The sequence below is a fragment of the Ascaphus truei genome, unplaced genomic scaffold (genome assembly GCF_040206685.1).
Source record: "Ascaphus truei isolate aAscTru1 unplaced genomic scaffold, aAscTru1.hap1 HAP1_SCAFFOLD_1853, whole genome shotgun sequence".
In the NCBI taxonomy this organism is placed as follows: domain Eukaryota; kingdom Metazoa; phylum Chordata; class Amphibia; order Anura; family Ascaphidae; genus Ascaphus; species Ascaphus truei.
Window position 1 is genome coordinate 8,320 of NW_027454756.1, and position 27,935 is coordinate 36,254.

Below are 27,935 nucleotides of genomic sequence, written 5' to 3' on the forward strand. Positions count from 1 at the left end.
TTTATTGAAATCCTTTATTGAATTCACCCGCAGCCACCCCATTAACAGCGGGGTCTCTGGAATGGGGGGAGGGCGGCAAGTTCACACTTCTGCGTCCAACAAGACGAAAAATCAGATGTGGAGGGACCAGTTAAGAAAGGGACCAGGATAAGAGAGAGATAAAAGCACCAGCAGGAACCCCCGGTGTGCTCAGTAGACGACGCCTTCGGGCTGCAGCAGGAGGTAGGCGGTAAGTGCGGGCGGTAACCCCAGGTGCGCTAGGGCCCGCTGGTGCGGCCCCTCGAGTTGCGCCCTGAGGGCGCAGCGGGCGAGGTGCAGCAGAGGGCGAGGTTGGTTGGACGCCCGCAAGACGGAGTCGTAGAAGGTGCGGTATTCCTGCGGAGTCGGGGGGGGGGGGGGAGAGAGAGAGAGAGGGGGTGGGGGGAGGGTAACAGTGCGGTGTATGTGGGGGAGAGAAGAGGTTAGAAGAGGAGAGGGGGATAGGGGAGGAGGAGAGGGGGATAGGGGAGGAGGAGAGGGGGATAGGGGAGGAGGAGAGGGGGATAGGGGAGGAGGAGAGGGGGTTAGGAGAAGGAGGGAGGGAACAGAGGGTTTGGAGAGGGGTTAGGAGAGAGGAGAGGGGGAGGTTGAGGGGCATTACGAGAGGTTGAAGGAGGAGAGGGGGGTTAGGAGAAGAGATGGGGTGGGAGTACATAAGATTGGGGGTGGGGGGTGGGAGAGGCACTTACCTCCCATATTTCGGGGGGCACCGCTTCCACCCATGAGTCTCCGAGGGGGATCCGGTCAAAGGAGTTGAGGAGAACCTCAAAGGTTTGGGGCAAGGCCGCACAGAAGCGAAACATCTAAGGGGGGGGAAGAGATTATTCACCAAATCGCCATAATATACACCCCCCCTCCCCCCCCGGGTGCAGCGATGCCCCCAGACTCACCTTGGCGCTGGGCGAGGCGGCTCCGTGGTTGAGCAGCGTCCGCGCCAGCTCGTGCGGCTGGCACTCTGGGTAGTCGGCGCACACCTGCAGGGCGCAGTCCAGGGGCGTGTACCCGGCGCTGTTGGCCACGTCCACGCGCGCCCCGTGGTCCAGCAGCAGCTGGGCCAGCCGCCCGTGGCAGTTGGCGCTGGCATTGTGAAGGGGGCCGTGGCCCTTCTTGCCGGGGGTGGCGGGGTCCCCCCCGTCCTTCAGCAGCCGCCGCACCACCCCGTAATAGCGGGCGAAGTCGCCGGGGCAGTCGGAGCCGGCGCACGCCGAGTTGACGGGCGTCTCGCCCTCCCGGTTGCGGGCGCAGGGGTCCGAGCCGTGGTGCAGGTAGAGGGCCACGTGCTCTTCCAGGCCACGGCCGGATGCCACGTGTAAGGGGGTGGCACGGGTGTAGCGGCAAGGGAGGTTGACCAAGGCACCGTACTCCAGAAGCAGCTGGGCACATCTGGAACAGGGCAGGAGAGCGGTGAGGCGGGAAGTTATAAGCGTGGGCAGTGCCAGCCTCACCCCCTCACTAACGCCCATTACTATGCCAATTACATACAGAGGCACAGTACAGCGTGGCAGTGCCAGCCTCACCCCCTCACTAACGCCCATTACTATGCCAATTACATACAGAGGCACAGTACAGCATGGGCAGTGCCAGCCTCACCCCCCCACTAACGCCCATTACTATGCCAATTACATACAGAGGCACAGTACAGGATGGCAGTGCCAGCCTCACCCCCTCACTAACGCCCATTACTATGCCAATTACATACAGAGGCACAGTACAGCGTGGCATTGCCAGCCTCACCCCCTCACTAACTCCCATTACTATGCCAATTACATACAGAGGCACAGTACAGCGTGGGCAGTGCCAGCCTCACCCCCTCACTAACGCCCATTACTATGCCAATTACATACAGAGGCACAGTACAGCGTGGCAGTGCCAGCCTCACCCCCTCACTAACGCCCATTACTATGCCAATTACATACAGCGGCACAGTACCGCGTGGGCAGTGCCAGCCTCACCCCCTCACTAACTCCCAGTACTATGCCAATTACATACAGAGGCACAGTACAGCGTGGCAGTGCCAGCCTCACCCCCTCACTAACTCCCATTACTATGCCAATTACATACAGAGGCACAGTACAGCGTGGCAGTGCCAGCCTCACCCCCTCACTAACTCCCATTACTATGCCAATTACAGATAGAGGCACAGTACAGCGTGGCAGTGCCAGCCTCACCCCCTCACTAACTCCCATTACTATGCCAATTACATACAGAGGCACAGTACAGCGTGGCAGTGCCAGCCTCACCCCCTCACTTACTCCCATTACTATGCCAATTACATACAGAGGCACAGTACAGCGTGGGCAGTGCCAGCCTCACCCCCTCACTAACTCCCAGAACTATGCCAATTACATACAGAGGAACAGAACAGCATGGGCAGTGCCAGCCTCACCCCCTCACTAACTCCCATTAATATGCCAATTACATACAGAGGCACAGTACAGCGTGGGCAGTGCCAGCCTCACCCCCTCACTAACTCCCATTACTATGCCAATTACATACAGAGGCACAGTACAGCGTGGGCAGTGCCAGCCTCACCCCCTCACTAACTCCCATTAATATGCCAATTACATACAGAGGAACAGTACAGCATGGGCAGTGCCAGCCTCACCCCCTCACTAACTCCCATTACTATGCCAATTACATACAGAGGCACAGTACAGCGTGGCAGTGCCAGCCTCACCCCCTCACTAACGCCCATTACTATGCCAATTACAGACAGAGGCACAGTACAGCGTGGCAGTGCCAGCCTCACCCCCTCACTAACTCCCATTAATATGCCAATTACATACAGAGGCACAGTACAGCGTGGCAGTGCCAGCCTCACCCCCTCACTAACGCCCATTAATATGCCAATTACATACAGAGGCACAGTACAGCGTGGCAGTGCCAGCCTCACCCCCTCACTAACTCCCAGTACTATGCCAATTACATACAGAGGCACAGTACAGCGTGGGCAGTGCCAGCCTCACCCCCTCACTAACGCCCATTAATATGCCAATTACATACAGAGGCACAGTACAGCATGGCAGTGCCAGCCTCACCCCCTCACTAATGCCCATTAATATGCCAATTACATACAGAGGCACAGTAAAGCGTGGGGAGTGCCAGCCTCACCCACTCACTAACTCCCAGAACTATGCCAATTACATACAGAGGAACAGAACAGCGTGGGCAGTGCCAGCCTCACCCCCTCACTAACTCCCATTAATATGCCAATTACATACAGAGGCACAGTACAGCGTGGCAGTGCCAGCCTCACCCCCTCACTAACGCCCATTAATATGCCAATTACATACAGAGGCACAGTACAGCGTGGCAGTGCCAGCCTCACCCCCTCACTAACTCCCAGTACTATGCCAATTACATACAGAGGCACAGTACAGCGTGGGCAGTGCCAGCCTCACCCCCTCACTAACGCCCATTAATATGCCAATTACATACAGAGGCACAGTACAGCATGGCAGTGCCAGCCTCACCCCCTCACTAACGCCCATTAATATGCCAATTACATACAGAGGCACAGTAAAGCGTGGGGAGTGCCAGCCTCACCCACTCACTAACTCCCAGAACTATGCCAATTACATAAAGAGGAACAGAACAGCGTGGGCAGTGCCAGCCTCACCCCCTCACTAACGCCCATTACTATGCCAATTACATACAGAGGCACAGTACAGCATGGCAGTGCCAGCCTCACCCCCTCACTAACGCCCATTAATATGCCAATTACATACAGAGGCACAGTACAGCGTGGCAGTGCCAGCCTCACCCCCTCACTTACTCCCATTACTATGCCAATTACATACAGAGGCACAGTACAGCGTGGGCAGTGCCAGCCTCACCCCCTCACTAACTCCCAGAACTATGCCAATTACATACAGAGGAACAGAACAGCGTGGGCAGTGCCAGCCTCACCCCTCACTAACTCCCATTAATATGCCAATTACATACAGAGGCACAGTACAGCGTGGGCAGTGCCAGCCTCACCCCCTCACTAACTCCCATTACTATGCCAATTACATACAGAGGCACAGTACAGCGTGGGCAGTGCCAGCCTCACCCCCTCACTAACTCCCATAAATATGCCAATTACATACAGAGGCACAGTACAGCATGGCAGTGCCAGCCTCACCCCCTCACTAACGCCCATTAATATGCCAATTACCTTCAGAGGCACAGTACAGCGTGGAGAGTGCCAGCCTCACCCCCTCACTAACTCCCATTACTATGCCAATTACATACAGAGGCACAGTACAGCGTGGGCAGTGCCAGCCTCACCCCCTCACTAACTCCCAGTACTATGCCAATTACATACAGAGGCACAGTACAGCGTGGGCAGTGCCAGCCTCACCCCCACACTAACTCCCATTACTATGCCAATTACATACAGAGGCACAGTACAGCGTGGCAGTGCCAGCCTCACCCCCTCACTAACTCCCATTAATATGCCAATTACATACAGAGGCACAGTACAGCGTGGGCAGTGCCAGCCTCACCCCCTCACTAACTCCCATTACTATGCCAATTACATACAGAGGCACAGTACAGCGTGGGCAGTGCCAGCCTCACCCCCTCACTAACTCCCATTACTATGCCAATTACATACAGAGGCACAGTACAGCGTGGCAGTGCCAGCCTCACCCCCTCACTAACTCCCATTACTATGCCAATTACATACAGAGGCACAGTACAGCGTGGCCGTGCCAGCCTCACCCCCTCACTAACGCCCATTACTATGCCAATTACATACAGAGGCACAGTACAGCGTGGCAGTGCCAGCCTCACCCCCTCACTAACGCCCATTAATATGCCAATTACATACAGAGGCACAGTACAGCGTGGCAGTGCCAGCCTCACCCCCTCACTAACTCCCATTACTGTGCCAATTACATACAGAGGCACAGTACAGCATGGGCAGTGCCAGCCTCACCCCCTCACTAACTCCCATTACTATGCCAATTACATACAGAGGCACAGTACAGCATGGCAGTGCCAGCCTCACCCCCTCACTAACTCCCAGTACTATGCCAATTACATACAGAGGCACAGTACAGCGTGGCAGTGCCAGCCTCACCCCCTCACTAACTCCCATTAATATGCCAATTACATACAGAGGCACAGTACAGCATGGGCAGTGCCAGCCTCACCCCCTCACTAACTCCCATTACTATGCTAATTACATGCAGAGGCACAGTACAGCATGGGCAGTGCCAGCCTCACCCCCTCACTAACTCCCATTACTATGCCAATTACATACAGAGGCACAGTACAGCGCGGCAGTGCCAGCCTCACCCCTCACTAACGCCCATTACTATGCCAATTACATACAGAGGCACAGTACAGCATGGCAGTGCCAGCCTCACCCCCTCACTAACTCCCATTACTATGCCAATTACATACAGAGGCACAGTACAGCGTGGCAGTGCCAGCCTCACCCCCTCACTAACTCCCAGTACTATGCCAATTACATACAGAGGAACAGTACAGCATGGCAGTGCCAGCCTCACCCCCTCACTAACTCCCATTAATATGCCAATTACATACAGAGGCACAGTACAGCGTGGCAGTGCCAGCCTCACCCCCTCACTAACTCCCATTAATATGCCGATTACATACAGAGGCACAGTACAGCGTGGCAGTGCCAGCCTCACCCCCTCACTAACTCCCATTAATATGCCGATTACATACAGAGGCACAGTACAGCATGGCAGTGCCAGCCTCACCCCCTCACTAACGCCCATTACTATGCCAATTACATACAGAGGCACAGTACAGCGTGGCAGTGCCAGCCTCACCCCCTCACTAACGCCCATTACTATGCCAATTACATACAGAGGCACAGTACAGCGTGGCAGTGCCAGCCTCACCCCCTCACTAACGCCCATTACTATGCCAATTACATACAGAGGCACAGTACCGCGTGGGCAGTGCCAGCCTCACCCCCTCACTAACTCCCAGTACTATGCCAATTACATACAGAGGCACAGTACAGCGTGGCAGTGCCAGCCTCACCCCCTCACTAACTCCCATTAATATGCCGATTACATACAGAGGCACAGTACAGCGTGGCAGTGCCAGCCTCACCCCCTCACTAACTCCCATTAATATGCCAATTACATACAGAGGCACAGTACAGCATGGGCAGTGCCAGCCTCACCCCCTCACTAACTCCCATTACTATGCTAATTACATGCAGAGGCACAGTACAGCATGGGCAGTGCCAGCCTCACCCCCTCACTAACTCCCATTACTATGCCAATTACATACAGAGGCACAGTACAGCGCGGCAGTGCCAGCCTCACCCCTCACTAACGCCCATTACTATGCCAATTACATACAGAGGCACAGTACAGCATGGCAGTGCCAGCCTCACCCCCTCACTAACTCCCATTACTATGCCAATTACATACAGAGGCACAGTACAGCGTGGCAGTGCCAGCCTCACCCCCTCACTAACTCCCAGTACTATGCCAATTACATACAGAGGAACAGTACAGCATGGCAGTGCCAGCCTCACCCCCTCACTTACTCCCATTAATATGCCAATTACATACAGAGGCACAGTACAGCGTGGCAGTGCCAGCCTCACCCCCTCACTAACTCCCATTAATATGCCGATTACATACAGAGGCACAGTACAGCGTGGCAGTGCCAGCCTCACCCCCTCACTAACTCCCATTAATATGCCGATTACATACAGAGGCACAGTACAGCATGGCAGTGCCAGCCTCACCCCCTCACTAACGCCCATTACTATGCCAATTACATACAGAGGCACAGTACAGCGTGGCAGTGCCAGCCTCACCCCCTCACTAACGCCCATTACTATGCCAATTACATACAGAGGCACAGTACAGCGTGGCAGTGCCAGCCTCACCCCCTCACTAACGCCCATTACTATGCCAATTACATACAGAGGCACAGTACCGCGTGGGCAGTGCCAGCCTCACCCCCTCACTAACTCCCAGTACTATGCCAATTACATACAGAGGCACAGTACAGCGTGGGCAGTGCCAGCCTCACCCCCTCACTAACTCCCATTAATATGCCAATTACATACAGAGGCACAGTACAGCGTGGCAGTGCCAGCCTCACCCCCTCACTAACGCCCATTAATATGCCAATTACATACAGAGGCACAGTACAGCGTGGCAGTGCCAGCCTCACCCCCTCACTAACTCCCAGTACTATGCCAATTACATACAGAGGCACAGTACAGCGTGGGCTGTGCCAGCCTCACCCCCTCACTAACGCCCATTAATATGCCAATTACATACAGAGGCACAGTACAGCATGGCAGTGCCAGCCTCACCCCCTCACTAACGCCCATTAATATGCCAATTACATACAGAGGCACAGTAAAGCGTGGGGAGTGCCAGCCTCACCCACTCACTAACTCCCAGAACTATGCCAATTACATACAGAGGAACAGAACAGCGTGGGCAGTGCCAGCCTCACCCCCTCACTAACGCCCATTACTATGCCAATTACATACAGAGGCACAGTACAGCATGGCAGTGCCAGCCTCACCCCCTCACTAACGCCCATTAATATGCCAATTACATACAGAGGCACAGTACAGCGTGGCAGTGCCAGCCTCACCCCCTCACTTACTCCCATTACTATGCCAATTACATACAGAGGCACAGTACAGCGTGGGCAGTGCCAGCCTCACCCCCTCACTAACTCCCAGAACTATGCCAATTACATACAGAGGAACAGAACAGCGTGGGCAGTGCCAGCCTCACCCCCTCACTAACTCCCATTAATATGCCAATTACATACAGAGGCACAGTACAGCGTGGGCAGTGCCAGCCTCACCCCCTCACTAACTCCCATTACTATGCCAATTACATACAGAGGCACAGTACAGCGTGGGCAGTGCCAGCCTCACCCCCTCACTAACTCCCATTAATATGCCAATTACATACAGAGGAACAGTACAGCATGGGCAGTGCCAGCCTCACCCCCTCACTAACTCCCATTACTATGCCAATTACATACAGAGGCACAGTACAGCGTGGCAGTGCCAGCCTCACCCCCTCACTAACGCCCATTACTATGCCAATTACAGACAGAGGCACAGTACAGCGTGGCAGTGCCAGCCTCACCCCCTCACTAACTCCCATTAATATGCCAATTACATACAGAGGCACAGTACAGCGTGGCAGTGCCAGCCTCACCCCCTCACTAACGCCCATTAATATGCCAATTACATACAGAGGCACAGTACAGCGTGGCAGTGCCAGCCTCACCCCCTCACTAACTCCCAGTACTATGCCAATTACATACAGAGGCACAGTACAGCGTGGGCAGTGCCAGCCTCACCCCCTCACTAACGCCCATTAATATGCCAATTACATACAGAGGCACAGTACAGCATGGCAGTGCCAGCCTCACCCCCTCACTAATGCCCATTAATATGCCAATTACATACAGAGGCACAGTAAAGCGTGGGGAGTGCCAGCCTCACCCACTCACTAACTCCCAGAACTATGCCAATTACATACAGAGGAACAGAACAGCGTGGGCAGTGCCAGCCTCACCCCCTCACTAACTCCCATTAATATGCCAATTACATACAGAGGCACAGTACAGCGTGGCAGTGCCAGCCTCACCCCCTCACTAACGCCCATTAATATGCCAATTACATACAGAGGCACAGTACAGCGTGGCAGTGCCAGCCTCACCCCCTCACTAACTCCCAGTACTATGCCAATTACATACAGAGGCACAGTACAGCGTGGGCAGTGCCAGCCTCACCCCCTCACTAACGCCCATTAATATGCCAATTACATACAGAGGCACAGTACAGCATGGCAGTGCCAGCCTCACCCCCTCACTAACGCCCATTAATATGCCAATTACATACAGAGGCACAGTAAAGCGTGGGGAGTGCCAGCCTCACCCACTCACTAACTCCCAGAACTATGCCAATTACATACAGAGGAACAGAACAGCGTGGGCAGTGCCAGCCTCACCCCCTCACTAACGCCCATTACTATGCCAATTACATACAGAGGCACAGTACAGCATGGCAGTGCCAGCCTCACCCCCTCACTAACGCCCATTAATATGCCAATTACATACAGAGGCACAGTACAGCGTGGCAGTGCCAGCCTCACCCCCTCACTTACTCCCATTACTATGCCAATTACATACAGAGGCACAGTACAGCGTGGGCAGTGCCAGCCTCACCCCCTCACTAACTCCCAGAACTATGCCAATTACATACAGAGGAACAGAACAGCGTGGGCAGTGCCAGCCTCACCCCCTCACTAACTCCCATTAATATGCCAATTACATACAGAGGCACAGTACAGCGTGGGCAGTGCCAGCCTCACCCCCTCACTAACTCCCATTACTATGCCAATTACATACAGAGGCACAGTACAGCGTGGGCAGTGCCAGCCTCACCCCCTCACTAACTCCCATAAATATGCCAATTACATACAGAGGCACAGTACAGCATGGCAGTGCCAGCCTCACCCCCTCACTAACGCCCATTAATATGCCAATTACCTTCAGAGGCACAGTACAGCGTGGAGAGTGCCAGCCTCACCCCCTCACTAACTCCCATTACTATGCCAATTACATACAGAGGCACAGTACAGCGTGGGCAGTGCCAGCCTCACCCCCTCACTAACTCCCAGTACTATGCCAATTACATACAGAGGCACAGTACAGCGTGGGCAGTGCCAGCCTCACCCCCTCACTAACTCCCATTACTATGCCAATTACATACAGAGGCACAGTACAGCGTGGCAGTGCCAGCCTCACCCCCTCACTAACTCCCATTAATATGCCAATTACATACAGAGGCACAGTACAGCGTGGGCAGTGCCAGCCTCACCCCCTCACTAACTCCCATTACTATGCCAATTACATACAGAGGCACAGTACAGCGTGGGCAGTGCCAGCCTCACCCCCTCACTAACTCCCATTACTATGCCAATTACATACAGAGGCACAGTACAGCGTGGCAGTGCCAGCCTCACCCCCTCACTAACTCCCATTACTATGCCAATTACATACAGAGGCACAGTACAGCGTGGCCGTGCCAGCCTCACCCCCTCACTAACGCCCATTACTATGCCAATTACATACAGAGGCACAGTACAGCGTGGCAGTGCCAGCCTCACCCCCTCACTAACGCCCATTAATATGCCAATTACATACAGAGGCACAGTACAGCGTGGCAGTGCCAGCCTCACCCCCTCACTAACTCCCATTACTGTGCCAATTACATACAGAGGCACAGTACAGCATGGGCAGTGCCAGCCTCACCCCCTCACTAACTCCCATTACTATGCCAATTACATACAGAGGCACAGTACAGCATGGCAGTGCCAGCCTCACCCCCTCACTAACTCCCAGTACTATGCCAATTACATACAGAGGCACAGTACAGCGTGGCAGTGCCAGCCTCACCCCCTCACTAACTCCCATTAATATGCCAATTACATACAGAGGCACAGTACAGCATGGGCAGTGCCAGCCTCACCCCCTCACTAACTCCCATTACTATGCTAATTACATGCAGAGGCACAGTACAGCATGGGCAGTGCCAGCCTCACCCCCTCACTAACTCCCATTACTATGCCAATTACATACAGAGGCACAGTACAGCGCGGCAGTGCCAGCCTCACCCCTCACTAACGCCCATTACTATGCCAATTACATACAGAGGCACAGTACAGCATGGCAGTGCCAGCCTCACCCCCTCACTAACTCCCATTACTATGCCAATTACATACAGAGGCACAGTACAGCGTGGCAGTGCCAGCCTCACCCCCTCACTAACTCCCAGTACTATGCCAATTACATACAGAGGAACAGTACAGCATGGCAGTGCCAGCCTCACCCCCTCACTAACTCCCATTAATATGCCAATTACATACAGAGGCACAGTACAGCGTGGCAGTGCCAGCCTCACCCCCTCACTAACTCCCATTAATATGCCGATTACATACAGAGGCACAGTACAGCGTGGCAGTGCCAGCCTCACCCCCTCACTAACTCCCATTAATATGCCGATTACATACAGAGGCACAGTACAGCATGGCAGTGCCAGCCTCACCCCCTCACTAACGCCCATTACTATGCCAATTACATACAGAGGCACAGTACAGCGTGGCAGTGCCAGCCTCACCCCCTCACTAACGCCCATTACTATGCCAATTACATACAGAGGCACAGTACAGCGTGGCAGTGCCAGCCTCACCCCCTCACTAACGCCCATTACTATGCCAATTACATACAGAGGCACAGTACCGCGTGGGCAGTGCCAGCCTCACCCCCTCACTAACTCCCAGTACTATGCCAATTACATACAGAGGCACAGTACAGCGTGGCAGTGCCAGCCTCACCCCCTCACTAACTCCCATTAATATGCCGATTACATACAGAGGCACAGTACAGCGTGGCAGTGCCAGCCTCACCCCCTCACTAACTCCCATTAATATGCCAATTACATACAGAGGCACAGTACAGCGTGGCCGTGCCAGCCTCACCCCCTCACTAACGCCCATTACTATGCCAATTACATACAGAGGCACAGTACAGCGTGGCAGTGCCAGCCTCACCCCCTCACTAACGCCCATTAATATGCCAATTACATACAGAGGCACAGTACAGCGTGGCAGTGCCAGCCTCACCCCCTCACTAACTCCCATTACTGTGCCAATTACATACAGAGGCACAGTACAGCATGGGCAGTGCCAGCCTCACCCCCTCACTAACTCCCATTACTATGCCAATTACATACAGAGGCACAGTACAGCATGGCAGTGCCAGCCTCACCCCCTCACTAACTCCCAGTACTATGCCAATTACATACAGAGGCACAGTACAGCGTGGCAGTGCCAGCCTCACCCCCTCACTAACTCCCATTAATATGCCAATTACATACAGAGGCACAGTACAGCATGGGCAGTGCCAGCCTCACCCCCTCACTAACTCCCATTACTATGCTAATTACATGCAGAGGCACAGTACAGCATGGGCAGTGCCAGCCTCACCCCCTCACTAACTCCCATTACTATGCCAATTACATACAGAGGCACAGTACAGCGCGGCAGTGCCAGCCTCACCCCTCACTAACGCCCATTACTATGCCAATTACATACAGAGGCACAGTACAGCATGGCAGTGCCAGCCTCACCCCCTCACTAACTCCCATTACTATGCCAATTACATACAGAGGCACAGTACAGCGTGGCAGTGCCAGCCTCACCCCCTCACTAACTCCCAGTACTATGCCAATTACATACAGAGGAACAGTACAGCATGGCAGTGCCAGCCTCACCCCCTCACTAACTCCCATTAATATGCCAATTACATACAGAGGCACAGTACAGCGTGGCAGTGCCAGCCTCACCCCCTCACTAACTCCCATTAATATGCCGATTACATACAGAGGCACAGTACAGCGTGGCAGTGCCAGCCTCACCCCCTCACTAACTCCCATTAATATGCCGATTACATACAGAGGCACAGTACAGCATGGCAGTGCCAGCCTCACCCCCTCACTAACGCCCATTACTATGCCAATTACATACAGAGGCACAGTACAGCGTGGCAGTGCCAGCCTCACCCCCTCACTAACGCCCATTACTATGCCAATTACATACAGAGGCACAGTACAGCGTGGCAGTGCCAGCCTCACCCCCTCACTAACGCCCATTACTATGCCAATTACATACAGAGGCACAGTACCGCGTGGGCAGTGCCAGCCTCACCCCCTCACTAACTCCCAGTACTATGCCAATTACATACAGAGGCACAGTACAGCGTGGCAGTGCCAGCCTCACCCCCTCACTAACTCCCATTAATATGCCGATTACATACAGAGGCACAGTACAGCGTGGCAGTGCCAGCCTCACCCCCTCACTAACTCCCATTAATATGCCAATTACATACAGAGGCACAGTACAGCATGGGCAGTGCCAGCCTCACCCCCTCACTAACTCCCATTACTATGCTAATTACATGCAGAGGCACAGTACAGCATGGGCAGTGCCAGCCTCACCCCCTCACTAACTCCCATTACTATGCCAATTACATACAGAGGCACAGTACAGCGCGGCAGTGCCAGCCTCACCCCTCACTAACGCCCATTACTATGCCAATTACATACAGAGGCACAGTACAGCATGGCAGTGCCAGCCTCACCCCCTCACTAACTCCCATTACTATGCCAATTACATACAGAGGCACAGTACAGCGTGGCAGTGCCAGCCTCACCCCCTCACTAACTCCCAGTACTATGCCAATTACATACAGAGGAACAGTACAGCATGGCAGTGCCAGCCTCACCCCCTCACTTACTCCCATTAATATGCCAATTACATACAGAGGCACAGTACAGCGTGGCAGTGCCAGCCTCACCCCCTCACTAACTCCCATTAATATGCCGATTACATACAGAGGCACAGTACAGCGTGGCAGTGCCAGCCTCACCCCCTCACTAACTCCCATTAATATGCCGATTACATACAGAGGCACAGTACAGCATGGCAGTGCCAGCCTCACCCCCTCACTAACGCCCATTACTATGCCAATTACATACAGAGGCACAGTACAGCGTGGCAGTGCCAGCCTCACCCCCTCACTAACGCCCATTACTATGCCAATTACATACAGAGGCACAGTACAGCGTGGCAGTGCCAGCCTCACCCCCTCACTAACGCCCATTACTATGCCAATTACATACAGAGGCACAGTACCGCGTGGGCAGTGCCAGCCTCACCCCCTCACTAACTCCCAGTACTATGCCAATTACATACAGAGGCACAGTACAGCGTGGGCAGTGCCAGCCTCACCCCCTCACTAACTCCCATTAATATGCCAATTACATACAGAGGCACAGTACAGCGTGGCAGTGCCAGCCTCACCCCCTCACTAACGCCCATTAATATGCCAATTACATACAGAGGCACAGTACAGCGTGGCAGTGCCAGCCTCACCCCCTCACTAACTCCCAGTACTATGCCAATTACATACAGAGGCACAGTACAGCGTGGGCAGTGCCAGCCTCACCCCCTCACTAACGCCCATTAATATGCCAATTACATACAGAGGCACAGTACAGCATGGCAGTGCCAGCCTCACCCCCTCACTAACGCCCATTAATATGCCAATTACATACAGAGGCACAGTAAAGCGTGGGGAGTGCCAGCCTCACCCACTCACTAACTCCCAGAACTATGCCAATTACATACAGAGGAACAGAACAGCGTGGGCAGTGCCAGCCTCACCCCCTCACTAACGCCCATTACTATGCCAATTACATACAGAGGCACAGTACAGCATGGCAGTGCCAGCCTCACCCCCTCACTAACGCCCATTAATATGCCAATTACATACAGAGGCACAGTACAGCGTGGCAGTGCCAGCCTCACCCCCTCACTTACTCCCATTACTATGCCAATTACATACAGAGGCACAGTACAGCGTGGGCAGTGCCAGCCTCACCCCCTCACTAACTCCCAGAACTATGCCAATTACATACAGAGGAACAGAACAGCGTGGGCAGTGCCAGCCTCACCCCCTCACTAACTCCCATTAATATGCCAATTACATACAGAGGCACAGTACAGCGTGGGCAGTGCCAGCCTCACCCCCTCACTAACTCCCATTACTATGCCAATTACATACAGAGGCACAGTACAGCGTGGGCAGTGCAAGCCTCACCCCCTCACTAACTCCCATTAATATGCCAATTACATACAGAGGAACAGTACAGCATGGGCAGTGCCAGCCTCACCCCCTCACTAACTCCCATTACTATGCCAATTACATACAGAGGCACAGTACAGCGTGGCAGTGCCAGCCTCACCCCCTCACTAACGCCCATTACTATGCCAATTACAGACAGAGGCACAGTACAGCGTGGCAGTGCCAGCCTCACCCCCTCACTAACTCCCATTAATATGCCAATTACATACAGAGGCACAGTACAGCGTGGCAGTGCCAGCCTCACCCCCTCACTAACGCCCATTAATATGCCAATTACATACAGAGGCACAGTACAGCGTGGCAGTGCCAGCCTCACCCCCTCACTAACTCCCAGTACTATGCCAATTACATACAGAGGCACAGTACAGCGTGGGCAGTGCCAGCCTCACCCCCTCACTAACGCCCATTAATATGCCAATTACATACAGAGGCACAGTACAGCATGGCAGTGCCAGCCTCACCCCCTCACTAATGCCCATTAATATGCCAATTACATACAGAGGCACAGTAAAGCGTGGGGAGTGCCAGCCTCACCCACTCACTAACTCCCAGAACTATGCCAATTACATACAGAGGAACAGAACAGCGTGGGCAGTGCCAGCCTCACCCCCTCACTAACTCCCATTAATATGCCAATTACATACAGAGGCACAGTACAGCGTGGCAGTGCCAGCCTCACCCCCTCACTAACGCCCATTAATATGCCAATTACATACAGAGGCACAGTACAGCGTGGCAGTGCCAGCCTCACCCCCTCACTAACTCCCAGTACTATGCCAATTACATACAGAGGCACAGTACAGCGTGGGCAGTGCCAGCCTCACCCCCTCACTAACGCCCATTAATATGCCAATTACATACAGAGGCACAGTACAGCATGGCAGTGCCAGCCTCACCCCCTCACTAACGCCCATTAATATGCCAATTACATACAGAGGCACAGTAAAGCGTGGGGAGTGCCAGCCTCACCCACTCACTAACTCCCAGAACTATGCCAATTACATACAGAGGAACAGAACAGCGTGGGCAGTGCCAGCCTCACCCCCTCACTAACGCCCATTACTATGCCAATTACATACAGAGGCACAGTACAGCATGGCAGTGCCAGCCTCACCCCCTCACTAACGCCCATTAATATGCCAATTACATACAGAGGCACAGTACAGCGTGGCAGTGCCAGCCTCACCCCCTCACTTACTCCCATTACTATGCCAATTACATACAGAGGCACAGTACAGCGTGGGCAGTGCCAGCCTCACCCCCTCACTAACTCCCAGAACTATGCCAATTACATACAGAGGAACAGAACAGCGTGGGCAGTGCCAGCCTCACCCCCTCACTAACTCCCATTAATATGCCAATTACATACAGAGGCACAGTACAGCGTGGGCAGTGCCAGCCTCACCCCCTCACTAACTCCCATTACTATGCCAATTACATACAGAGGCACAGTACAGCGTGGGCAGTGCCAGCCTCACCCCCTCACTAACTCCCATAAATATGCCAATTACATACAGAGGCACAGTACAGCATGGCAGTGCCAGCCTCACCCCCTCACTAACGCCCATTAATATGCCAATTACCTTCAGAGGCACAGTACAGCGTGGAGAGTGCCAGCCTCACCCCCTCACTAACTCCCATTACTATGCCAATTACATACAGAGGCACAGTACAGCGTGGGCAGTGCCAGCCTCACCCCCTCACTAACTCCCAGTACTATGCCAATTACATACAGAGGCACAGTACAGCGTGGGCAGTGCCAGCCTCACCCCCTCACTAACTCCCATTACTATGCCAATTACATACAGAGGCACAGTACAGCGTGGCAGTGCCAGCCTCACCCCCTCACTAACTCCCATTAATATGCCAATTACATACAGAGGCACAGTACAGCGTGGGCAGTGCCAGCCTCACCCCCTCACTAACTCCCATTACTATGCCAATTACATACAGAGGCACAGTACAGCGTGGGCAGTGCCAGCCTCACCCCCTCACTAACTCCCATTACTATGCCAATTACATACAGAGGCACAGTACAGCGTGGCAGTGCCAGCCTCACCCCCTCACTAACTCCCATTACTATGCCAATTACATACAGAGGCACAGTACAGCGTGGCCGTGCCAGCCTCACCCCCTCACTAACGCCCATTACTATGCCAATTACATACAGAGGCACAGTACAGCGTGGCAGTGCCAGCCTCACCCCCTCACTAACGCCCATTAATATGCCAATTACATACAGAGGCACAGTACAGCGTGGCAGTGCCAGCCTCACCCCCTCACTAACTCCCATTACTGTGCCAATTACATACAGAGGCACAGTACAGCATGGGCAGTGCCAGCCTCACCCCCTCACTAACTCCCATTACTATGCCAATTACATACAGAGGCACAGTACAGCATGGCAGTGCCAGCCTCACCCCCTCACTAACTCCCAGTACTATGCCAATTACATACAGAGGCACAGTACAGCGTGGCAGTGCCAGCCTCACCCCCTCACTAACTCCCATTAATATGCCAATTACATACAGAGGCACCGTACAGCATGGGCAGTGCCAGCCTCACCCCCTCACTAACTCCCATTACTATGCTAATTACATGCAGAGGCACAGTACAGCATGGGCAGTGCCAGCCTCACCCCCTCACTAACTCCCATTACTATGCCAATTACATACAGAGGCACAGTACAGCGCGGCAGTGCCAGCCTCACCCCTCACTAACGCCCATTACTATGCCAATTACATACAGAGGCACAGTACAGCATGGCAGTGCCAGCCTCACCCCCTCACTAACTCCCATTACTATGCCAATTACATACAGAGGCACAGTACAGCGTGGCAGTGCCAGCCTCACCCCCTCACTAACTCCCAGTACTATGCCAATTACATACAGAGGAACAGTACAGCATGGCAGTGCCAGCCTCACCCCCTCACTAACTCCCATTAATATGCCAATTACATACAGAGGCACAGTACAGCGTGGCAGTGCCAGCCTCACCCCCTCACTAACTCCCATTAATATGCCGATTACATACAGAGGCACAGTACAGCGTGGCAGTGCCAGCCTCACCCCCTCACTAACTCCCATTAATATGCCGATTACATACAGAGGCACAGTACAGCATGGCAGTGCCAGCCTCACCCCCTCACTAACGCCCATTACTATGCCAATTACATACAGAGGCACAGTACAGCGTGGCAGTGCCAGCCTCACCCCCTCACTAACGCCCATTACTATGCCAATTACATACAGAGGCACAGTACAGCGTGGCAGTGCCAGCCTCACCCCCTCACTAACGCCCATTACTATGCCAATTACATACAGAGGCACAGTACCGCGTGGGCAGTGCCAGCCTCACCCCCTCACTAACTCCCAGTACTATGCCAATTACATACAGAGGCACAGTACAGCGTGGCAGTGCCAGCCTCACCCCCTCACTAACTCCCATTAATATGCCGATTACATACAGAGGCACAGTACAGCGTGGCAGTGCCAGCCTCACCCCCTCACTAACTCCCATTAATATGCCGATTACATACAGAGGCACAGTACAGCATGGCAGTGCCAGCCTCACCCCCTCACTAACGCCCATTACTATGCCAATTACATACAGAGGCACAGTACAGCGTGGCAGTGCCAGCCTCACCCCCTCACTAACGCCCATTACTATGCCAATTACATACAGAGGCAAAGTACAGCGTGGCAGTGCCAGCCTCACCCCCTCACTAACGCCCATTACTATGCCAATTACATACAGAGGCACAGTACCGCGTGGGCAGTGCCAGCCTCACCCCCTCACTAACTCCCAGTACTATGCCAATTACATACAGAGGCACAGTACAGCGTGGGCAGTGCCAGCCTCACCCCCTCACTAACGCCCATTACTATGCCAATTACATACAGAGGCACAGTACAGCGTGGCAGTGCCAGCCTCACCCCCTCACTAACTCCCATTACTATGCCAATTACATACAGAGGCACAGTACAGCGTGGCAGTGCCAGCCTCACCCCCTCACTAACGCCCATTACTATGCCAATTACAGACAGAGGCACAGTACAGCGTGGCAGTGCCAGCCTCACCCCCTCACTAACTCCCATTACTATGCCAATTACATACAGAGGCACAGTACAGCGTGGCAGTGCCAGCCTCACCCCCTCACTAACTCCCATTACTATGCCAATTACATACAGAGGCACAGTACAGCGTGGGCAGTGCCAGCCTCACCCCCTCACTAACTCCCAGAACTATGCCAATTACATACAGAGGAACAGAACAGCGTGGGCAGTGCCAGCCTCACCCCCTCACTAACTCCCATTAATATGCCAATTACATACAGAGGCACAGTACAGCGTGGGCAGTGCCAGCCTCACCCCCTCACTAACTCCCATTACTATGCCAATTACATACAGAGGCACAGTACAGCGTGGGCAGTGCCAGCCTCACCCCCTCACTAACTCCCATTAATATGCCAATTACATACAGAGGAACAGTACAGCGTGGGCAGTGCCAGCCTCACCCCCTCACTAACTCCCATTACTATGCCAATTACATACAGAGGCACAGTACAGCGTGGCAGTGCCAGCCTCACCCCCTCACTAACGCCCATTACTATGCCAATTACAGACAGAGGCACAGTACAGCGTGGCAGTGCCAGCCTCACCCCCCCACTAACGCCCATTACTATGCCAATTACAGACAGAGGCACAGTACAGCATGGCAGTGCCAGCCTCACCCCCTCACTAACTCCCATTAATATGCCAATTACATACAGAGGCACAGTACAGCGTGGCAGTGCCAGCCTCACCCCCTCACTAACGCCCATTAATATGCCAATTACATACAGAGGCACAGTACAGCGTGGCAGTGCCAGCCTCACCCCCTCACTAACTCCCAGTACTATGCCAATTACATACAGAGGCACAGTACAGCGTGGGCAGTGCCAGCCTCACCCCCTCACTAACGCCCATTAATATGCCAATTACATACAGAGGCACAGTACAGCATGGCAGTGCCAGCCTCACCCCCTCACTAACGCCCATTAATATGCCAATTACATACAGAGGCACAGTAAAGCGTGGGCAGTGCCAGCCTCACCCCCTCACTAACTCCCAGAACTATGCCAATTACATACAGAGGAACAGAACAGCGTGGGCAGTGCCAGCCTCACCCCCTCACTAACTCCCATTAATATGCCAATTACATACAGAGGCACAGTACAGCGTGGCAGTGCCAGCCTCACCCCCTCACTTACTCCCATTACTATGCCAATTACATACAGAGGCACAGTACAGCGTGGGCAGTGCCAGCCTCACCCCCTCACTAACTCCCAGAACTATGCCAATTACATACAGAGGAACAGAACAGCGTGGGCAGTGCCAGCCTCACCCCCTCACTAACTCCCATTAATATGCCAATTACATACAGAGGCACAGAACAGCGTGGGCAGTGCCAGCCTCACCCCCTCACTAACTCCCATTACTATGCCAATTACATACAGAGGCACTGTACAGCGTGGGCAGTGCCAGCCTCACCCCCTCACTAACTCCCATAAATATGCCAATTACATACAGAGGCACAGTACAGCATGGCAGTGCCAGCCTCACCCCCTCACTAACGCCTATTAATATGCCAATTACCTTCAGAGGCACAGTACAGCGTGGAGAGTGCCAGCCTCACCCCCTCACTAACTCCCATTACTATGCCAATTACATACAGAGGCACAGTATAGCGTGGCATTGCCAGCCTCACCCCCTCACTAACGCCCATTACTATGCCAATTACATACAGAGGCACAGTACAGCGTGGGCAGTGCCAGCCTCACCCCCTCACTAACTCCCAGTACTATGCCAATTACATACAGAGGCACAGTACAGCGTGGGCAGTGCCAGCCTCACCCCCTCACTAACTCCCATTACTATGCCAATTACATACAGAGGCACAGTACAGCGTGGCAGTGCCAGCCTCACCCCCTCACTAACTCCCATTAATATGCCAATTACATACAGAGGCACAGTACAGCATGGCAGTGCCAGCCTCACCCCCTCACTAACTCCCATTACTATGCCAATTACATACAGAGGCACAGTACAGCGTGGCAGTGCCAGCCTCACCCCCTCACTAACGCCCATTAATATGCTAATTACATACAGAGGCACAGTACAGCGTGGCAGTGCCAGCCTCACCCCCTCTCTAACGCCCATTAATATGCTAATTACATACAGAGGCACAGTACAGCGTGGCCGTGCCAGCCTCACCCCCTCTCTAACGCCCATTAATATGCTAATTACATACAGAGGCACAGTACAGCGTGGCAGTGCCAGCCTCACCCCCTCACTAACTCCCATTAAAATGCCAATTACATACAGAGGCACAGTACAGCGTGGGCAGTGCCAGCCTCACCCCCTCACTAACTCCCATTAATATGCCAATTACATACAGAGGCACAGTACAGCGTGGCAGTGCCAGCCTCACCCCCTCACCAACTCCCATTAATATGCCAATTACATACAGAGGCACAGTACAGCATGGCAGTGCCAGCCTCACCCCCTCACTAACTCCCATTACTATGCCAATTACATACAGAGGCACAGTACAGCGTGGCAGTGCCAGCCTCACCCCCTCACTAACTCCCATTAATATGCCAATTACATACAGAGGCACAGTACAGTGTGGCAGTGCCAGCCTCACCCCCTCACTAACGCCCATTAATATGCTAATTACATACAGAGGCACAGTACAGCGTGGCAGTGCCAGCCTCACCCCCTCACTAACTCCCATTACTATGCCAATTACAGACAGAGGCACAGTACAGCATGGCAGTGCCAGCCTCACCCCCTCACTAACTCCCAGTACTATGCCAATTACATACAGAGGCACAGTACAGCGTGGGCAGTGCCAGCCTCAGCCCCTCACTAACACCCATTAATATGCCAATTACATACAGAGGCACAGTACAGCATGGCAGTGCCAGCCTCACCCCCTCACTAACGCCCATTAATATGCCAATTACATACAGAGGCACAGTAAAGCGTGGGGAGTGCCAGCCTCACCCACTCACTAACTCCCAGAACTATGCCAATTACATACAGAGGAACAGAACAGCGTGGGCAGTGCCAGCCTCACCCCCTCACTAACTCCCATTAATATGCCAATTACATACAGAGGCACAGTACAGCGTGGCAGTGCCAGCCTCACCCCCTCACTTACTCCCATTACTATGCCAATTACATACAGAGGCACAGTACAGCGTGGGCAGTGCCAGCCTCACCCCCTCACTAACTCCCAGAACTATGCCAATTACATACAGAGGAACAGAACAGCGTGGGCAGTGCCAGCCTCACCCCCTCACTAACTCCCATTAATATGCCAATTACATACAGAGGCACAGTACAGCGTGGGCAGTGCCAGCCTCACCCCCTCACTAACTCCCATTACTATGCCAATTACATACAGAGGCACAGTACAGCGTGGGCAGTGCCAGCCTCACCCCCTCACTAACTCCCATTAATATGCCAATTACATACAGAGGCACAGTACAGCATGGCAGTGCCAGCCTCACCCCCTCACTAACGCCCATTAATATGCCAATTACCTTCAGAGGCACAGTACAGCGTGGGGAGTGCCAGCCTCACCCCCTCACTAACTCCCATTACTATGCCAATTACATACAGAGGCACAGTACAGCGTGGGCAGTGCCAGCCTCACCCCCTCACTAACTCCCAGTACTATGCCAATTACATACAGAGGCACAGTACAGCGTGGGCAGTGCCAGCCTCACCCCCTCACTAACTCCCATTACTATGCCAATTACATACAGAGGCACAGTACAGCGTGGCAGTGCCAGCCTCACCCCCTCACTAACTCCCATTAATATGCCAATTACATACAGAGGCACAGTACAGCGTGGCAGTGCCAGCCTCACCCCCTCACTAACACCCATTACTATGCCAATAACATACAGAGGCACAGTACAGCGTGGCATTGCCAGCCTCACCCCCTCACTAACTCCCATTAATATGCCAATTACATACAGAGGCACAGTACAGCGTGGCAGTGCCAGCCTCACCCCCTCACTAACGCCCATTAATATGCTAATTACATACAGAGGCACAGTACAGCGTGGCAGTGCCAGCCTCACCCCCTCACTAACTCCCTTTACTATGCCAATTACATACAGAGGCACAGTACAGCGTGGGCAGTGCCAGCCTCACCCCCTCACTAACTCCCATTACTATGCTAATTACATACAGAGGCACAGTACAGCGTGGGCAGTGCCAGCCTCACCCCCTCACTAACTCCCATTAATATGCCAATTACATACAGAGGCACAGTACAGCGTGGGCAGTGCCAGCCTCACCCCCTCACTAACTCCCATTAATATGCCAATTACATACAGAGGCACAGTACAGCGTGGCAGTGCCAGCCTCACCCCCTCACCAACTCCCATTAATATGCCAATTACATACAGAGGCACAGTACAGCATGGCAGTGCCAGCCTCACCCCCTCACTAACTCCCATTACTATGCCAATTACATACAGAGGCACAGTACAGCATGGCAGTGCCAGCCTCACCCCCTCACTAACGCCCATTAATATGCCAATTACATACAGAGGCACAGTACAGCGTGGCAGTGCCAGCCTCACCCCCTCACTAACTCCCATTAATATGCCAATTACATACAGAGGCACAGTACAGCGTGGCAGTGCCAGCCTCACCCCCTCACTAACGCCCATTAATATGCTAATTACATACAGAGGCACAGTACAGCATGGCAGTGCCAGCCTCACCCCCTCACTAACTCCCATTACTATGCTAATTACATACAGAGGCACAGTACAGCGTGGGCAGTGCCAGCCTCACCCCCTCACTAACTCCCATTAATATGCCAATTACATACAGAGGCACAGTACAGCGTGGGCAGTGTCAGCCTCACCCCCTCACTAACTCCCATTAATATGCCAATTACATACAGAGGCACAGTACAGCATGGCAGTGCCAGCCTCACCCCCTCACTAACGCCCATTAATATGCCAATTACATACAGAGGCACAGTACAGCGTGGGCAGTGCCAGCCTCACCCCCTCACTAACTCCCATTACTATGCCAATTACATACAGAGGCACAGTACAGCATGGCAGTGCCAGCCTCACCCCCTCACTAACTCCCATTACTATGCCAATTACATACAGAGGCACAGTACAGCGTGGCAGTGCCAGCCTCACCCCCTCACCAACTCGCATTAATATGCCAATTACATACAGAGGCACAGTACAGCGTGGCAGTGCCAGCCTCACCCCCTCACCAACTCCCATTAATATGCCAATTACATACAGAGGCACAGTACAGGGTGGCAGTGCCAGCCTCACCCTCACTAACTCCCATTACAATGCCAATTACATACAGAGGCACAGTACCGCGTGGGCAGTGCCAGTCTCACTAACACACATCTGTAGTATATAGAGAACACACAAGGCCGCTGCCAACCTCCACGCCATTTCAACGATGCACCAAAGCACTGAGCGTGGCAGTGCCAGTCTTACCGCGCTAGCACATACAATAACATTACTGAACAAAACTTTATCAGTGGCAGTGCCAGCCTCCCTCTGCCTTATACATATGCCTGGCACTGCCACTCTGTACATTAATGAGTAGAGCAGCAGCAGTGCCATCCTTGCCCACATGCTGACTTACCATGCCCACTGTTTATACACCGCATGCCCTGGTTAGCACAGCACTGACATCCATGGGCAGTGCCAGCCTATCCCAACACGTGCCATGCTAAGCCCCCCCCCCCCACCACCACCAACACATACCAGTGCCAACACGCACAGCCCTGCCAAACCCTCCACTCTGCCCAGCAGTGCCAGCCTAACCCTTACTGCGTGGGCAGAGCGTAGTTGGCACAGGCTGGCTCTGCCATGTGGTGGGGGGGTTTAGTATGGCATTCCGCGGGGCTGACCGGCACTGTTGCTGGATGTGTTCCGTGCCACACCATCCCAACCGGTCCTCCCCACCCCCCATACATGCACGGGTGGCACTGCCAGCCTAGATACCCACTCCAGCGTCTCCGGGGTGGTGCAGAGGTGGAGGGGGGTCCGGCCGTCCTCGCTCTGCAGGTTGGGGTCCGCGCCGTGGCTCAGCAGCAGGAGGGCCGTGTCGGCGTGGTGGCCCTCGCAGGCGTCGTGCAGGGCCCCCCGCCCCCCCGCCGTGCCGCCGATATCCGCGCCGCGGGTCAGCAGCAGGCGGACGCACTCCGTGTAGCCGCGGCCGGCCGTGATCCGCAGGGGGGAGATGTGCGCCTTTCTGGGGGTCAGAGACCAGAGGCCTGAGGGAGAAAAGGTCACCCCAAAATATAGTATAGCCCTATAACGCCTCCTATTACCCCATATACCCTCTCCCTATAACTCCTCCTATAACCCCATATACCCGCTCCCTATAACGCCTCCTATTACCCCATATACCCTCTCCCTATAACTCCTCCTATAACCCCATATACCCGCTCCCTATAACACCTCCTATTACTCCATATGCCCCCTCCCTGTAACTCCTCCTATTACCCCATATACCCCCTCCCTATAACTCCTCCTATTACCCCATATAACCCCTCCCTATAACTCCTCCTATTACCCCATATACCCCCTCCCTATAACTCCTCCTATTACCCCATATAACCGCTCCCTATAACTCCTCCTATTATCCCATATACCCACTCCCTATAACTCCTCCTATTACCCCATATAACCCCTCCCTATAGCTCCTCCTATTACCCCATATAACCCCCTCCCTATAACTCCTCCTATTACCCCATATAACCCCCTCCCTATAACTCCTCCTATGACCCCATATAACCCCTCCCTATAACTCCTCCTATTACCCCATATAACCCCCTCTCTATAACTCCTCCTATTACCCCATATAACCGCTCCCTATAACTCCTCCTATTACCCCATATAACCCCTCCCTATAACTCCTCCTATTACCCCATATAACCGCTCCCTATAACTCCTCCTATTACCCCATATAACCCCTCCCTATAACGCCTCCTATTACCCCATATACCCTCTCCCTATAACTCCGCCTATTAGCCCATATAACCCCTCCCTATAACTCCTCCTATTACCCCATATAACCCCTCACTATAACTCCTCCTATTACCCCATATAACCCTTCCCTATAACTCCTCCTATTACCCCATATACCCGCTCCCTATAACTCCTCCTATTACCCCATATAACCCCTCCCTATAACGCCTCCTATTACCCCATATAACCCCTCCCTATAACTCCTCCTATTACCCCATATAACCGCTCCCTATAACTCCTATTACCCCATATAACCCCTCCCTATAACTCCTCCTATTACCCCATATAACCCTTCCCTATAACTCCTCCTATTACCCCATATAACCGCTCCCTATAACTCCTCCTATTACCCCATATAACCGCTCCCTATAACTCCTCCTATTACCCCATATACCCCCTCCCTATAACTCCCCCTATTACCCCATATAACCTGTCCCTATAACTCCTCCTATTACCCCATATAACCGCTCCCTATAACTCCTCCTATTACCCCATATACCCCCTCCCTATAACTCCCCCTATTACCCCATATAACCTGTCCCTATAACTCCCCCTATTACCCCATATAACCCCTCCCTATAACGCCTCCTATTACCCCATATAACCCCTCCCTATAACTCCTCCTATTACCCCATATAACCGCTCCCTATAACTCCTATTACCCCATATAACCCCTCCCTATAACTCCTCCTATTACCCCATATAACCCTTCCCTATAACTCCTCCTATTACCCCATATAACCGCTCCCTATAACTCCTCCTATTACCCCATATAACCGCTCCCTATAACTCCTCCTATTACCCCATATACCCCCTCCCTATAACTCCCCCTATTACCCCATATAACCTGTCCCTATAACTCCTCCTATTACCCCATATAACCGCTCCCTATAACTCCTCCTATTACCCCATATACCCCCTCCCTATAACTCCCCCTATTACCCCATATAACCTGTCCCTATAACTCCCCCTATTACCCCATATACCCCCTCCCTATAACTCCCCCTATTACCCCATATAACCTGTCCCTATAACTCCTCCTATTACCCCATATACACCCTCCCTATAACTCCCCCTATTACCCCATATAACCTGTCCCTATAACTCCCCCTATTACCCCATATAACCCCTCCCTGTAACTCCTCGGTATGACCTTGCCTCCCAGCAGCTGTCTCTGTCCATCACCGGGACCGCCTCCTCCGCGCCCGTAACCCCCCAGCGGGGTCACTTCCCCCCCGCGCCCGCCCCCGCCTCCGCCCCCGCGTCACCCCCTTACCCATCTCGGCTGACCACCGCAGCTCCTCGCTCAACGTCTCCACCAGGACATCGGCGGACCCCTCCTCCCGGAATATACCCCGCAGACGCTCCGCGTCTCCCGTGTACAGCGCGTTGTGGACGGCCGCGTCCCGGCAGTAACGGGGTCTCCGCGTCGCCGCCGCGGCAAGGCGGCCGTCTCGGCTGGAGGGCAGAGCCCTGCGCCGGAGGCACTCTTGGCTCGCCGCCCGCCGGCGGTCTTCGTTCTCCAGCACCTCCTTTTGCGCCTGCAGCGCCCGCAGCGCGCCCGCCGTGAACGCGAAAGTCTCCCGGGACATCTTGAGGGGGGGAGGAGGGGGCGTTTATTCGGACCTAGGAGACCGGTGGGATCTCTCTCGTCCCCGTCTGAGCAACCTGGCTTCTGGGGCCTATTTATATCCCGCAATTCTGGGACGCGCCAACTCGTAAACAGATGTATTTTTTGCCGTGTCACCTCCTCCGCCACGTTAGTTATAATTAGAGACGCGCCGTTGCTTTCCAAGCTTTGCGCGCGACACCCTCGCAAACTTATAAAACACTGTGGGGCAAAGTGACCTAATGACAGGGACGTGTGTAATGGGTTAAAGGGACAGTCCCACATAGGGGCAAAGTGACCTAATGACAGGGACGTGTTTAATGGGTTAAAGGGTCAGTCCCACGTAGGGGCAAAGTGACCTAATGACAGGGACGTGTTTAATGGGTTAAAGGGTCAGTCCCACGTAGGGGCAAAGTGACCTAATGACAGGGACGTGTGTAATGGGTTAAAGGGTCAGTCCCACGTAGGGG

General features: G+C 53.6%; 1 protein-coding gene across 1 annotated transcript; it reads right to left on the minus strand.

Moving 5' to 3' along the window:
* Nucleotides 1–27,544, minus strand: LOC142477005 (ankyrin repeat and SOCS box protein 16-like). Its single transcript, XM_075582061.1, has 5 exons — nt 27,133–27,544; nt 24,832–25,099; nt 930–1,422; nt 729–842; nt 1–375 (listed from the first exon to the last, which is right to left on the minus strand). The coding sequence occupies exons 1-5, from the start codon at nt 27,446–27,448 to the stop codon at nt 190–192; spliced, it is 1,377 nt and encodes a 458-aa protein (XP_075438176.1). The 5' UTR covers nt 27,449–27,544; the 3' UTR covers nt 1–189.
* Nucleotides 27,545–27,935: the final 391 nt, after the last annotated feature.